This window comes from Asparagus officinalis, chromosome 3, assembly GCF_001876935.1.
Source record: "Asparagus officinalis chromosome 3, Aspof.V1, whole genome shotgun sequence".
In the NCBI taxonomy this organism is placed as follows: Eukaryota; Viridiplantae; Streptophyta; class Magnoliopsida; order Asparagales; family Asparagaceae; genus Asparagus; species Asparagus officinalis.
The window spans coordinates 943,502-959,290 of record NC_033796.1 but is presented as its reverse complement, the minus strand read 5'-3'; the positions used below and the strand labels follow the sequence as shown (position 1 = coordinate 959,290).

The 15,789-nt window shown below is 40.2% G+C and overlaps 2 protein-coding genes across 4 annotated transcripts in view; both read right to left on the bottom strand.

The window, feature by feature from the left end:
• LOC109832575 (pentatricopeptide repeat-containing protein At1g74630) overlaps positions 9,125-15,789 on the bottom strand; it is an 18,445-nt gene continuing 11,780 nt past the window's right edge. Inside the window, exons 2-3 of one of the 3 annotated variants that reach the window (XM_020399922.1) lie at positions 11,006-11,197; positions 9,125-10,921 (exon numbers count right to left, since the gene is read on the bottom strand). In XM_020399922.1, the coding sequence (XP_020255511.1) occupies positions 9,234-10,921; positions 11,006-11,174 (1,857 nt within the window). In that variant the 5' untranslated portion in view covers positions 11,175-11,197 and the 3' untranslated portion in view covers positions 9,125-9,233. Of the gene's footprint in view, positions 11,198-15,789 lie in introns of those variants that run through there. The other 2 variants (XM_020399923.1, XM_020399921.1) reach the window with 2 other exon arrangements.
• LOC109832444 lies at positions 11,493-12,997 on the bottom strand. Its single transcript, XM_020399803.1, has 3 exons — positions 12,979-12,997; positions 12,075-12,234; positions 11,493-11,961 (listed from the first exon to the last, which is right to left on the bottom strand). Exons 1-3 carry the CDS (start codon positions 12,995-12,997, stop codon positions 11,493-11,495), a joined length of 648 nt encoding a protein of 215 aa, XP_020255392.1.

The following is a 15,789-nucleotide window of genomic DNA, read 5'->3' as shown; positions in this document are numbered from 1 at the left end:
AATTATTATCGAAAGCGGTCGTTTTTTGCAATTAAATTCCTAAAACGGTTGGTTTTGAAAATTTGTCCATAAAGATTCACTCCAGCGAAAGCTTGGATGGTTAGGATGATTTTTAATGAATTGTTGTTGTGTTCTTCATGCGAAGATGGAAGATCAAAGCTTGATAGAAGATGAAAGTGAGTTACAGAGAGCAGGAAGTGAGTTAGAGAGAGAAATGGGGAAATGGAGAACTCAACAAAGAAGCATTAATGTTGCCAGCCACCATTAATGTAGTGAATTGTTCCACGTGTTGTATTTTTGGTTTCCAATGTTGCCAGCCACCATTAATGTAGTGAATTGTTCCAATTTTACCATTTTCACATTAATGATGTGTATTAAATTTGTCTATATTTACAATTCTGCCATCGAAATGTAGGCCATTGTTCCTTGAGGAGTTACCGTGATAGAGCGTGCCAACTTTGTAAAGTCTATATTACTTAATTGTTTAAATACACCTAAAATTGATGGAGTTCGGCTATTAAAATTATTTTGTGCAAAGCTCTCTGGTCACACACCTCGGAGGAATAATTGAGCCGCTAAAAGACGCGATGCGCCTTTTTGATGAATTCATACTTGCGTTGCAGTCGTTGCAGGTGCAATGTCGTCGAGCGGATCGATTATTTTCCCCTCTTCAATCATACATGAGTTGCCACGCGGAGCTTAATTAGTCGCTAGCAGTGGAAAGTTTGACACAGGGCCTAAATATTCATGGGGGGCGATAAATGATTAATTTGGTGACTCATTGCAATCTCGACTCTTCGTGATATGATGTTGTTAGTTTCACAAGCCGATATCACAATCAGATCAAGATTTCCCCATTGTTATTCTTTCTAAAAAAAAATGATGAACGGGAAAAGAAGTTTTTTGTTTCCTCAAAAGATTTATCCCAAAAGATATTGGCATCCGTGGACGATAAGGTACGAGCAGTTTTCTTTTCTTTCCACATTTTCCCGCTTAAATTAAATATTAGGCGTGTGGCCCCCTTTGAGTTGATCTCACCAGGTGCCACGATTTCGAATTCCACGGGCACAAAAAAGATAAACCCAATGTGATCAAATCAGGGTCTCTTCCTTCATTAATTCAAGCGACTTCGAATGTCATTAGTTGGACAAGCTGTAAGATATTAAAATTTTGAAAAAAAACCCCCAAGATAATAGATTGATTGATCGGTCGATTGATAGAGGCATTGATGAAACGAGAGCAAAAGTAAAGGACTCAATGCGCTCGTACAAGCAAAGCTAATCCCATTCGTAACCCCAAAAATTAGCTGGGATGGCCGTATGCTCGTCTTTAAGAGCAACCTCAATCTGTATTTTTTTTGGAAAAGACAGAAGGAAACGATACTTCAAAGTTTCTGACTAGAGAGAGAAATACGTATCGTGATGATGATGACAGGATTGGATTTAAACAGGTGTGTTCGGCTTTAATGCGCCCGGATTGAACTAGCGAGCAATCTGTCAATAAACTCTATAAGGCCGTGTTTGGAAACTTAGATTTGGGCCCTGGATTTAAAATCAACCTTTCAAATCCATATCTTAGCTCACAAACGCAACCTAAAAGGTTTTCCAAACGGGGTAGAAATCCATTCCTAAATTAACAATACAGTACAGATAAAGGTGCTCTCATGTTATCGTCGCAGGGTTGCGCCTCGACAAGCATTTCACTTCCATGTCGTATTAATCCCTAGTTTAGGGTTCGCCGATTACTAGCATCTGGGAGGAGGCTGCTCGTGCGGTAGAGCATTTAGGTGCCGCGCGGTAACGTGCACGTATGGGTATAGAAATATAATGATGATGATTAAGAAGGACGACGCGAACATTCCCGTGTTACTAACGCATTTGTTCTGATCGCTTACGATCCCATTCCCTTCCGTTCCAAATATCCGCAGCAAGAACTCGGCAAGGACGAGTTGTCAAGCTTGGCATCAAGTTAGCTTGACAGTTGCCGTCATCCCCGTTGTTATCAGGCTATACAGAAACTGTGATTCCCAGTTGAAGGACAAATTTTCAAAACCGTCCTATTTGTAATTTTATTTTCAAAAAACAACCCCTTTCAAAATTATTTGTAAAAACCGACCTAGTTTCAGCCTCAGCGCTGAAACCAGGTCGGTTTTTATAAAAAAAGTTCCGAAACTTCACGGGACTTCAAGTCCCGTGAAGTTTAACAACTATTCTGTTAAGTTGCTAAACTTCACGGGACTTAAAGTCCCGTGAAGATTTAAACTTAACTCATAGCTCCCGTGCATCTCTCTCCTTCAGCCATTATAGCCGTCGGGCTCAAAATCAAAGCTCCCCAAAAATAATAACAACAGATTAGAAGAAGAAAAGGATCGATGTAATGAACCAAGTCAGATCCCTCTCCATCAGATCACAGATCCACTTCCGAATCCTCCACTTCCAAGCCTTGGGATCGCCGGCGACCTCCTCCTCCGAAGCGGTGGCCACCATGGAATCTCGAGCCTCGGCGTCGAGGCGGAGGCTGTTTGTGAGGATCGGAGACCTCGATTCCCCTTTGTGGCCATTGATTTCAGCTAAATTCAACTTGAAGAAGAAGAGACAGAGATTTGAGAGGAAAAGAGAGAAAGAATTGAACAAGAATATTGTAGAGAACTGAGAAGAAGAGATTTCTTATTCAACCCCCGAATCTCAATTATTACAACCCCTATTTATACAATTCTTCTCACTCTAATAGACTGTGCACGTGCACACAATTGCAACAGTAATAACAGAACTTAACTGTCTTAACTGTACACGTGCAGACAGTTAAGTTCTCTAACAGAACTCTAACAACAGTCAAACATTTATTATAGCCCTTGAACTATGAGAATTTGCACGCTAGCCCCACAATAATTACATATCAGTCCTGTTCTTGTGTATCAGTCCAACAGTGCACCAGTTCTTTCCCAGCTTCCAACCTCAACTCCAGTTGTCTTAGTGTTGGCTCCTGACAATTCCCCCCACTTAAATTTGACCTTGCCTCAAGGTCAAAAGTGGGAAACCTCTTCACCAAGTCCCAGTATGATTCCCAAGTTGAATCTATCGAAGGCCTTTGCCTCCACTTAATAAGAACCTCAGAGACCAAATGATTCTTTTTAATGACTGTCCTTTTATCCAATATAGCTTCAGGTTCATCAATTATTTCTTCCACATAACTAGGCAGGTCACTTTGTAAAATGATATCAGTACCTACCCTCCTCTTTAACTGGGAAACATGAAAAACATGGTGGATTTTGGCATGAGTAGGAAGTTCCAACTTGTAAGCTACCTCACCTATCCTCTCCAAAATCTGATATGGACCATAATACTTGGGAGATAGTTTGTGAGGTTTGCATGAAGAGACACTAACTTGCCTATAAGGCTGGAGTTTAAGATAAACCCAATCACCTATTGTAAAGCTCCTGTTGCTCCTGTGTCTATCTGCAAATTTCTTCATTTGTACCACTGATTTCTTCAAGCTGTCCTTCAAAAACTGGAGGGCTATATCTCTGGAAAAAAGAACCCCATCCACTGCTTCAACCTTGCAGCTGTTAGGGATATAGGTGAGCAAAGAAGGAGGCTGCCTACCATATACAGTTGCAAAAGGAGTGGTATTTGTAGATACTTTCCAGGTGGTATTATACCAATATTCAGCTAAAGGCAACCATTTACTCCATTCTTTAGGCTTGTGGCAGCAAAAACAACGCAGATAACCCTCTAAATTTTTGTTAATGACCTCTGTTTGGCCATCAGTCTGGGGATGATATGTTGAACTGAACTTCAATTGACTGCCTTGTAGTTTAAACAATTCTTTCCAAAAGAGGCTTGTAAACAAAGGATCTCTATCACTTACGATGGACTTGGGCATGCCATGCAGTTTAAACACTCCTTCAAAGAATACCTCCAACTGAGGGAGCATTATAAGGATGTGATAATGAGAAAAAATGAGCATACTTAGACAGTCTGTCAACCACCACAAAAATAACACTTTTATCCCCACTTTTGGGTAGTTGAGTGATGAAATCCATTGAAAGATCCTCCCAGATGTAATCAGGAACAGGTAAGGGTTGTAAGAGACCTGGGGAAGCTATGTTTTCCCCTTTTGATCTTTGGCGGATATCACAATTTTGAACATAAGTCTGGACATCCCTCTTCATACCTTCCCAATAGCAAGCCCTCCTAAGTCTCTGTAGGGTTCTGGTGATTCCAGAATGCCCAGCTGTTGGACTATCATGATGCTCTTTTAATAAGGAAGACTTGATGTGTTGAACTTGAGGACTAATCAACAGTTTACCTTTGTAGAAGTAGAGCCCACCTTTTTTAACATAGTTCCCAGCATCCAATTGCCCATGCAGCAACCTGTCATCTAGTTGCCTAAAATAAGCATCTATAGAACACATGTGTTTAACCTCCTCTAACCAATCACTGGTAAGAGTAGTAAGTGCTGAAACCTCAGCCATAGGAGCAGGAACCTCATCTTGAGCAGGAACCTCATCTTCATTATCCTGCAGTCTAGATAGGCCATCTGCAGCCTTATTCAACCTGTCTGGCTTATATTCCACCCTATAATCATACCCATGTAATTTTGCAAGCCATTTGTTTTGAATACCTGTATGAATCCTTTGTTCCAATAGGTATTTGAGACTCTGATGATCAGTTCTGATCACAAATTTCCTGCCTAGTAAATACTGCTGCCATTTTTTTGTTGACAGAATGATTGCCATTAACTCTTTCTCATATGTGGAAAGTGTAATATTCCTTCCTTTCAAAGCAGAGCTGAAGTAAGCTATGGGTCTTTCTTCTTGCATCAATACAGCCCCAATACCTGATCCTGAAGCATCACATTCAATGACAAATATTAGATTGAAATTGGGCATAGCTAAGACTGGAGGTTGAGTCAGTGCTCTCTTTAATGCTTCAAAGGCCTTTTCAGTGCAGTCAGTCCACATAAAAGCTCCTTTCTTTAAAAGTTGTGTCAAGGGCTGTGCAATTGCTCCAAATCCCCTAATGAACTTTCTATAGTACCCTGCTAGACCCAAAAAACCTCTCAACCTCTTCAAACTTGTTGGCCTTGGCCAGTCAATGATAGCCTTGATCTTGTTAGTATCAACCCCAACCCCTTCTTGTGATACAACATGGCCTAAATATTCTACTTGATGTTGTCCAAAACTGCACTTTGACACCAACCCCTTCTTGTGATACAACATGGCCTAAATATTCTACTTGATGTTGTCCAAAACTGCACTTTGACATTTTTGCTACCAACTGATGTGCCCTGGCCTAAATATTCTACTTGATGTTGTCCAAAACTGCACTTTGACATTTTTGCTACCAACTGATGTGCCCTCATAATCAGAAACACTTGTCTTAGATGCAACAAATGGTCCTGCCACCTTGCACTATATATCAAAATATCATCAAAAAAGACAAGGACAGATTTCCTGAGTAGGTCTTTGAAGATAGCATTCATGAGGGCTTGAAAAGTAGAAGGAGCATTAGTGAGGCCAAATGGCATTACCAGAAATTCAAAATGTCCATTATGGGTCCTAAAGGCAGTTTTTGGAATATCAGCTGTGTGCATTCTAATCTGATGATATCCAGATTTCAAATCCAGCTTAGTAAAGAATTTTTCCCCATGTAATTCATCCAAGAGTTCATCTATGACAGGTATTGGAAATTTATCCTTGATGGTAGCTTGATTAAGAGACCTATAATCAATACACATCCTCCACCCCCCATCAGATTTTTTAACCATCACAACTGGAGAGGAGAAAGGACTATAATCAATACACATCCTCCACCCCCCATCAGATTTTTTAACCATCACAACTGGAGAGGAGAAAGGACTGTTGCTAGGTCTGATGATCCCTTTGTTAAGCATATCTTCCACTTGTTTCTCAATTTCATCTTTTAGAAAGTGTGCATGCCTGTATGGTCTGATACAGATTGGTTTTGTGCCATTTTCTAGTGGGATTTTATGATCTATGTCCCTTTTTGGAGGAAGGTGTGGTAGCTCCTGAAATACATCTTCAAATTCTTGTATCAGTTCTTGCACTTCTGAAGGTAAGTCTTCCTGTGCACCTTCTGTTGTGCCACTTTGTAGACTCACACTACACAATTGGATGAGAAACCATTGCTCTTGTTCCCTGATAGTTTTTGCAATTTGCTTACTATCAACTAACTGCAAATCATCTGGGAGTACCCCCTGTAAGGTTTTCTTAACCCCCTCAGTCATGAATGTCACCTGTAGCTTATTGAAGTTTAGAGTGATATCCTCCAATGTTCTCATCCAGTCAGCCCCTAGAACCACTTGACTACCTCCCATAGGCATAACCAATAGGTTAACCTGAATATTCACCCCTTGACAGTCCAAAGATACCCCTGGACATATTCCTCCTCCTTTAATTAGTTCACCACTGGCTACTAGAACCTCAAAATTACTTGACTCTGTCACAGTTATGCCCAGTTTCTTAACCAGTTTGGCATTGATAAAATTGTGTGTAGATCATGAATCTATTAAAATGTTAATAGCCTGATTTTTGTAATATCCTACTACCCTAATTGTGTGGGAAGCACTAATGCCATTCAATGCTTGTACAGAAATAGAGGGAGCTCCCCTGACCAAGCTTTCAGCTAACTCCATAACTGCAGAATCTCCTTCTTCCTCCTCTCCAGAATCCACTTCAGTCCTATCCAATTCACCTTCTATGATTCCTTCTAAGACAAATAACTGTTTTCCTTTGCATTGATGACCCCTATGCCATTTTTCATCACATGTAAAACACAAGTTCTGACTTCTTTTCTTTTGTATATCTTCAGGGGTCAGTTTCTTAAACTGGTGGAAGGGTCTGACTGCTTGAGGGTCTGAAGACTTAAGAGAAGGATTCTGTGATTTGTTCATTGAAGAGCCTTCTGAGTTTGAGTAACTCCAGTGACCCTTATATTTTCTTTCATTTTTCTGTTTGTCCTCAAATAGTTTGGCCAAGGATACCGCCCCTTTTAAAGAAGTTGGTCTAGCTGCTGAAACATCATATCTCAATTCATCTTTCAATCCCCCTATAAACCTCTCAAGAATGTGTCTTCTAGAGGGTTGATCATCTAACAATCCCAAGGCTTGCTCAAATTTTCCCAAGTACTCCCTGACTGTAGAAGTCTGTCTTAGTGTTGAGAAGGCATCATATGGCCTCGTGAGTTCACTAGGACCAAATCTTGTTATAATTTCTTCTTTAAAAACAGTCCAATGATAATAGTCTTCTATATTCCTAGTGAACCACCTATACCACTGCAAGGCCTCATCCCTTAGGTAGAAGGAACAGACCTTGACCCATTCATCTTTTTTAATGTCATAATACTCAAAAATTTGTTCGGTTTGCTCTAACCAAGCTATAATGTTTTCAGATCCAGAGAAAGAAGGAAAATCCAGCCGTAAAGATTTTGGTTGAACAAGTTTTTGATTGCTAAAGAAAGAGTTTCTTGGAGTTGACATATTACCAAAGCTGTTGACGGGTTGGAATTCCCCAGTGAACTCAGGAGTTCTTCGACTTAGGGTCTGATATCCATTACTGTGATCACCCCTATGGAAATCACCAGCTCCTCTTGAACCTGAATTCAGATTCCTAGGATCTTCCCTCGGTCCAGAGCCAAGAATTCCTTGGTCAGAATTCTTGAAATTCTTGAACTCTTGGATTAGAAACTCCAGCTTAGAAGAGAGCTCACCCATCTGTGTTGAAAATTTCTGATTGAAAGAATCCTGTTGTCGATTGACAGAACTGTTTCTGACAACAGCATCCTCTAGTCGAGCAAATCTATCTTCTAGAGTCGGCTCCTCACCCTCAACTTCCTCTTGATCATTCAAGAAATCCTCAGCGCCCGCTTCAGTCTCTTGTTGCTCTGATACCAATTGTGAGGATCGGAGACCTCGATTCCCCTTTGTGGCCATTGATTTCAGCTAAATTCAACTTGAAGAAGAAGAGACAGAGATTTGAGAGGAAAAGAGAGAAAGAATTGAACAAGAATATTGTAGAGAACTGAGAAGAAGAGATTTCTTATTCAACCCCCGAATCTCAATTATTACAACCCCTATTTATACAATTCTTCTCACTCTAATAGACTGTGCACGTGCACACAATTGCAACAGTAATAACAGAACTTAACTGTCTTAACTGTACACGTGCAGACAGTTAAGTTCTCTAACAGAACTCTAACAACAGTCAAACATTTATTATAGCCCTTGAACTATGAGAATTTGCACGCTAGCCCCACAATAATTGCATATCAGTCCTGTTCTTGTGTATCAGTCCGACAGTGCACCAGTTCTTTCCCAGCTTCCAACCTCAACTCCAGTTGTCTTAGTGTTGGCTCCTGACACTGTCGACCTCGAATGCCGCGGAATTAATGGAGGAGGAGGAGGTTGAGAAAGGAAGCTCGTTTTCTCTTTGTTGATCTCTTGCTGTTCGTGGAATTTGGGAGCTTTATAGTTCGTTTCAAACCGAACCGATCCCCGAACTTTCAAAAATCTCAGCTTTGTGAAGAATTTAGAGAGAGAGGAGAGAGAGAATAAAAAGAGTCTAACAGCGATAGTTGGGGAGTTGAGCTTAGCGAGTGCAGAACCGAGCGGCGGTGTGGTTTCCACCCACGAGGGCGACACGGGGTGTTTGGAGGCGCAGCAGGGAGCAGTTGACGGAAGCGGTGGATCTCCATTGATTTTGGGTTCAATAAACAGGGAACGAAGATGACCAAAATTGTACTGTGAAACTTCACGGGAGTTGAACTCCCGTGAAGTTTAGCACAGCTTAATTAAAATCTGCTAAACTTCACGGGAGTTCAACTCCCGTGAAGTTTCAATTTTTTTTTTAAAAAAACCGACCTGGTTTCAGCGCTGAGGCTGAAACCAAGTCGGTTTTTAAAAATATCTTGGAAACGGGTCGTTTTTTACAAATAAAAAACCAAATAGGTCTCTTTTGAAAATTTGTCCCCCAGTTGAAAGGTAAGTCCTAAACACGTTAGCTTTTTGGCTAACACAAACCCCAAGACTAAATCACAACCGCAAGCAGCTAACAGGATGGTTGTGAACTACCGCAGATAGGACACGATCTTTACTCTTCAGAGTATGAAAGCCCAACTAGAAGAAAAAATTTATAGAAACCATGTTCATAACACAAACTAAAAGACAAAAACTTCGGCATACAGTTTGATGCGAAGGCTGGATTCTGCTCCGAGTCACCAGTAATCTCCGCAAGAACAAGATCCTGCTCTGAAGGAATGAAAGCGGCTCCGATCCCTGACTATGATCTCCCTCCCATAAACCTTTGATATCATCTTCATCACCACATGGCAGTCCCTACAAACTCTTAAGTTCTTCACGATCCTTATCGTCTTCCCAACACCACCAGTCCTAGCTATCCCAAATGCCACTGCGAGCTTCTCGCTATGTCTAACAATCGCCCCTTCTTTCTCCTCGTCCTCGATATCATGCAACACACTCCCAACTCCTGGCATGTAGCCTTCATCCTTCAGCTTCTCCATGATCTCCACAAGCTTTTTGTTTGCCTCTACACCTATTCTACTTGATCCATCACCACCTGCTACAAACTTGTAGACAGCCTTGTCAACCTCGATAGAGCTCCATCCAGGGTCCTTCTTGATGCTCTGCTTACTCATTGACCCCCTCACCTCAGCTACATCTTTCCATTTCCCAGCTACAGCGTAAATATTGGACAGTAGAACATAGTCCCCAGCGTCATTAGGATCCAACTCAGAGAGGCGCTGCTTCACAAGTTCGGCAAGCTTAACATTTCCATGAATACTGCATGCACCAAGCAATGTTCTCCATATGATAGCATTAGGCTCAATAGGCATTCGTGTAGCGAATTCATAGGCCTCGTCTAATAGTCCAGCGCGACCATAGAGATCAACCATGCAGCCATAGTGCTCAATTGAAGGAGAAAGCCTGTAGGTATGTGTCATTATGTGGAAGAATTCACGGCCTTTGTCTACTAGCCCAGCATGGCTACAGGCATAGAGGATAGAGATGAAGGTTATCCAATCGGGTTTTGTTCCAAATTCTTCCATATCAGAAAAGAGCTTGATCGCTTCTTCTCCATAGCCATACATTGCAAAAGCTGCAATCATTGATGTCCATGATATGATGTTCTTCTTCCCCATCTCCTGAATGAAAACCTGGTCAGCCATTTCGATGCTCCCGCATCTAGAATACATGTCCAAGAGTGCGTTGGTCACTGCTACAATGCTAGAGAAACCCGCCTTCATTATGTGTCCGTGTAGGATCTTTCCATTCTCAAATGCCCCTGACTGTGCACAGGCTGAGAGGATGCCAGTCAAGCTCACCTCATTTGGCTTCAGGCCCTCTCTCAACAAATCTCTAAAGAAACTGCAGGCATCGTCAAAATGTCCATTGCTAGCAAAACCGACAATCATGGTGCTCCAAGATACCGGGTCATGTTGGGGCATCTCATAGAATAACCTCCTAGCTGATTCGAGCTCACCAGCCTTTGTGTAACCAGCAAGCATGAGATTCCAAGAAGTCTGATTCCTCCATGGCATCACAGCAAACAGATCCTCACCGCCTTTGATATCATTTGAACGGAAGCAAGCTGTGACCACTGCATTCCAAGCTACAACATTTGGTTGTGGCATTTTATCAAACGCTTTCCTTGCTGAGGCAATGCAGCCACACTCAGCATACATGCTCACAAGCGTCGTACCAACAAAGAGATGGGCATCGAGGCCGTGATGGATTGAAAGGGAATGGAGTTGGGCGCCAGCATGGATTGTCCTGCAATTTGCTGCTGCCTTCAACAGGAAGGCAAAAGAGAAGCTGTCTGGAGTTAGACAATGCCGCCTCATTTGGTTGAAGATGAGGAGGGAATGATTCGGGTGATCGGATTCTGAGAAACCACGAATTAGAGTGTTGTGCATGAAGGCATCGGGGAAGGGGAATTGAGATAGTACATGGTGAGCGTAGTCCAAACCATCGGTGAGGGTGATGGCAGCAACGAGGATAATTTTTCCAGCAACAAGAGGGTCAGCATCAAGCCCGCTCTTCAAGACAAAGGGTTGGACTTGTTTGAGGTGGCTGAGGGTCTTGCAGCCTCTCAGCAAAGATAAGCATTGGAGTGGCTGATGGGTGACGATGGCCATTCCTCAAAACTAGATGCTCAGACCTGCACATTATCACGCTACAAAGGCATCATTTCAACTAGTACAAATGAGCTATGAACTGGGAACAACTTTCTAATGCAAGTAATGGTTTTAGACATTGAGTTCAATACTTATTGAACGCGCTGAAGCTTTATGGAAAAAAAATATAAGATGTGGGAAATGAATTGAGACTATCTCAAACCATTAACTCATTATTCATTGTAGAAATCCAGTAAATAAACAAGCGTACAACTTCAAAGCCTCCACCATTTCACACGATAACCAAAAACAAAGAAGATACTAAATCGCTTATATGTTTTAACTCTTGGATTCAGAGTTTTCTTGCAAAAACTGGTAAAGCTCCTCCGAAACTGTCAATGGATACTCTTCGTGAGGTAAAAGGGCCCCCGGGACCTCAACAAATTTTCTGACGCCTTTGGCTCCCTTAAGAGCATCCATCTCAGCCTTGGACCTCTTGGGAGAGCCAGCTGTTGAAAAAACCAGAACTGGTATCTCTCCCTCAAGCTTGGCAAATAGAGCTAGAAACTCCTCGCGAGATTGAACAGGATCAAGGAGGCCAGTAAGAAAAGCGGCAGGTACAAACCGAGCACCTTTCCTTTTTGTTAGAGAATATCTGCTCTCGATGATGCTGGGGGTTACATTTTCTGGATCAGCATAGACATGAGATTTGTACTGGGATTGGATGGATTTCTCATTGCTTACGAGCAAATTGTACATCATCCAACCCACTGCAGGTGCTCTTAAGGTGCCTCTCAAAAGCCCATACCTAAAAGTTGATGATCAAGATACGAGGAATCAATATCAACAAAGCGTATCCTCCTAAAGAAAAAGAAGAAGGCTCTAGAGGAAGAGAGTCATTTCAGAATAACATGCATGTACCTTGATTCCATGTCAGAACCCCGACCAAAGACAATGGGAAGAGGACCAGCCCAAGTAGGTGCAACAGCTGCAATTGCACGTGGGCTGACCTGACCCTTACTAGCAGCGCGTAGTGCTATGGTTGCCGCATGCCCTCCCCCAAATATGACCAACTCACTGCCTGCTTAGTTCTGGGTTCTTGTTAGGAGTCTAGAGAGAGAAGATGGAGAACAGATACAGGTGTGCCATTATTTGCAGTTGTTTTCTCATGAATGCAGAAATCAATATTTCTTAATTGTTGTATTAAGTAACCATATTTGAAGAAAAAGTAAGAATTTGTATCATTTAAAATCACTACTTAGGAGTAAGAATTTGTATCATTTAAAATCACTACTTAGGCGCTTGACTAGGACCAAAGTAGGAGAGGAAAATGACCTCAACCTTTTTCACTCTATTTTAATCCTTCGTTGTGTTCGATACCACACGACTGTTGGAATATAACCCTTGGGTCTATGTCTGTGGAGCATAGGCCATCTAGCAAACAGATAGCTCCAGGGTTTTGAGCTTCGACCTTCTTGATATGCCTCAGACCTAGTAATACTTAATATAAATGATATTATTATTATACTACATTTAGTCCAGGAAGTATATGATGGTTAGATCCTTTTGTGCTAGTAATCCTAAAATGTTGGTTATAATTTAAATTCTTTCGGGTAATAAAATGTTACATTTTTTACATTGCTGTCATCAATTTGCATCATACCCAAACTCTTAACTGGTCCCCCTGTTAATTTGAGCAGGTCAGGCTCAAATAAATTTTATTGGGGTTGGTTTGGGTTTGGTTGGGTTACTTGATTGATTTAAGAAAGGAGACTTTGCATCAAGATCCAAATGAGGGATCAAACATTGAGGTCACCATCTCTACCTGACTCGGTCCAGGCCATTGATATTCCAAATCAGAAGATTGACAATAAGCAAGTCTGTATTGTGGAATAAAAACAACGGAAATGGCTTCAGCTTGCAAAAATTCCAAGCAACAAGGCAATACTATCGCAGGCATTACCTTGACCTACCTTTTAGATGTGATGAAGATTAATCCTACACTTCATGCAAGTGAAACAAGCACGAGAAACAAGCACGAGGAACAGAAAAGGCAATGTAGAGAGTTCAAATGATAATGTGGAGACACTGGAACTGAAGTTCAGGATGAAAGGATGTGCATTACCATGAAATGTAACACTTCATACCCGAAGACACAAGTGCCAAACAAGTAACATCCATGAACAGCATGGCGTGTGCTATGCTCAGATTATACAATTTTTGTCCGTTTAAACCCAGTGGCAAATAGTTATGTCTAGTTCAAAATTCATGATTTCATGAGCGCTATAATCCACAATTTTAGTCGACTTTTGCTCGATTTGACCAAATAGTGTTGGATATCATGTCCCCATGATATAATTTTGATGATAACAATTTATTCATAATATGAATCACTGTGTGTATTATTGTGCACTAACATTTCAATACAGCTATCAACATGAACAAGTGCAAGATGAGTTCAAGGCTTCATGAAGTAAAGAAGATGAAGAGCTTATACATCAATGTAAATTTTACATTTTCTTTACTTAGAAAGTTTGTACAAGCCTTGATCACTCCCACATACACACACATAGTAATTAGAACACACTAACACATACTTAGTGTATTGGTTAACAATAGAAATCCCCTATGTTAACCATTAGAGTTTATAACTTATCAATAAGTCTAAAAATATCTTATTCATATTAGTTTTCACCCCTTAGTAGTCGACCAATGACTACTTGTAGTCGACTACTGAAGTTCAGATAAAAAATATAAGTTTCTATCAAATTACAGTCTAGTCGACTAATGACTTTTTATAGTCACTACTAAGCACTAAGGTAAAATCTCAGTTTCTGTAAAGTTATAGTGTAGTCGACTAGTAGACTATATAGTCGACTACTAAAAATCAATTTAGAATTCTAACTTTCTGTTGTTTACAGTGTAGTCGACTACTACAAAGTATAGTCGACTACTCAGCTTCGAATTTTGAATTCCAGATTTTCTGTTCTACAGAGTAGTCGGCTAATGAATATAGTACTCGACTACTAAGAAAAATCCTGAATTTACTGAAATTGTTTGAACTCAGAATAGTCGACTACAACGACTATTAGTAGACTACTAAAACAGTTTTTTAACATTTCAGTTTTTGAAAAAGTGTCTGTTTATAGCCGTTATGTGCACGTTTTTAGGATTTGAAAAATTATCTTTTCAAGGATATAATAGGTTACAAGTTCAGAAATTTGACTCACTAATTCCTATCTATAAGATTTAAGTTTTGTGCATTTTCCAAGAGTAAAAAATTTCCAGATTTTCACTAAGTGTTGAGAAAAATCATTCTCTGAGTTAGCCTTTGATCTTCATTCAATATACAATCAAATTAGGTAATTTTCAGAGATTATAAACGTTCCTAAGCCACTGCTACATATCACAATACACTCAAGGCTTATAAGAATCAAGTTGTAACAAGACAAGTGTTCTCACGGGTGTGAAAGGTGTAATCTCTTAGTGAAGAGATTGTGTGCAATTTGCAAAGACTTGCAAATTAGTCAGGTTTGTTGTTTGGTTTTAGAAGTTTTTCAAAATCATAGTGGAACTCTTAAGTGGGATTTACTTGGAGACTAGATGTACACCTGGGAGGTGGAACCGATATAAAATTCTGTGTTTGTGATTGTGATTTTCTGTGATTATGCTATCTTCTTTGCAAATTATAATCTTCTTTGCATAAATTTTTAAAGAAACACTATTCACCCCTCCTAGTGTTTAAGTGTGATTAGATCAGATCCTACATTTGGTATCAGAGCAAGGTTGAAGAAATGACATCAACTTCCGACTCAAACTCAAAATTCAAGGAAGGACATTCTACAAATCGTCCACCAATGTTTGATGGACTAAATTACAATTATTAGAAGTGTCGGATGAAAATTTATCTCCAATCAATTGACTACGAACTTTAGAACGTTGTAGAAACAAAATACGAGAAGCCAACTACTCCTTTCATGGAATGGACTACATCTCAAATGAACAATACAAATTTGGATTCTAAAGCAATGATCGCTTTGTTCTGTGTTCTTGACAAGAATGAGTTCAACAAGGTGTCAACGGTCACATCTGCATATGACATTTGGCACACACTCGAGGTAACTCATGAAGGCATAAGTAAGGTTTAAAAATCTAAAATTTCTGTTCTTGTACACAGATTCAAATTGTTTAGAATGAAGGAAAACGAGACCATTGAAGAGATATTTACAAGGTTTACCGATATCACCAATTCTCTCATCGGTCTTGAAAAAATATACACTCAAGTGGAGATGGTGCGAAAGATACTTCGTTTACTTATTCCACAATGAAAAAAAAAGTTACCACAACAAAGAAAGCAAATGGCTTATCAACTCTTACGGTAGAAAATCTAATTGGTAATCTTATGGCTTATGAAGTTCAAATTGAAGATAGAAAGAATGATGATGAAACAAAGAACAATAAAGTGTTTGCATTTAATACTACTTCCGATAAAGAAGATTCGGATGATGATGAAGAAATGAGCATGTTTGCACGCAAGTTTCGAAAGTTCATAAAACAAGGTAAGTTCAAATCAAAAAATTCAAATTCAAATAACTTACTTTGTTTTAAATGTAACAAATCAGGACATATGAAGAAA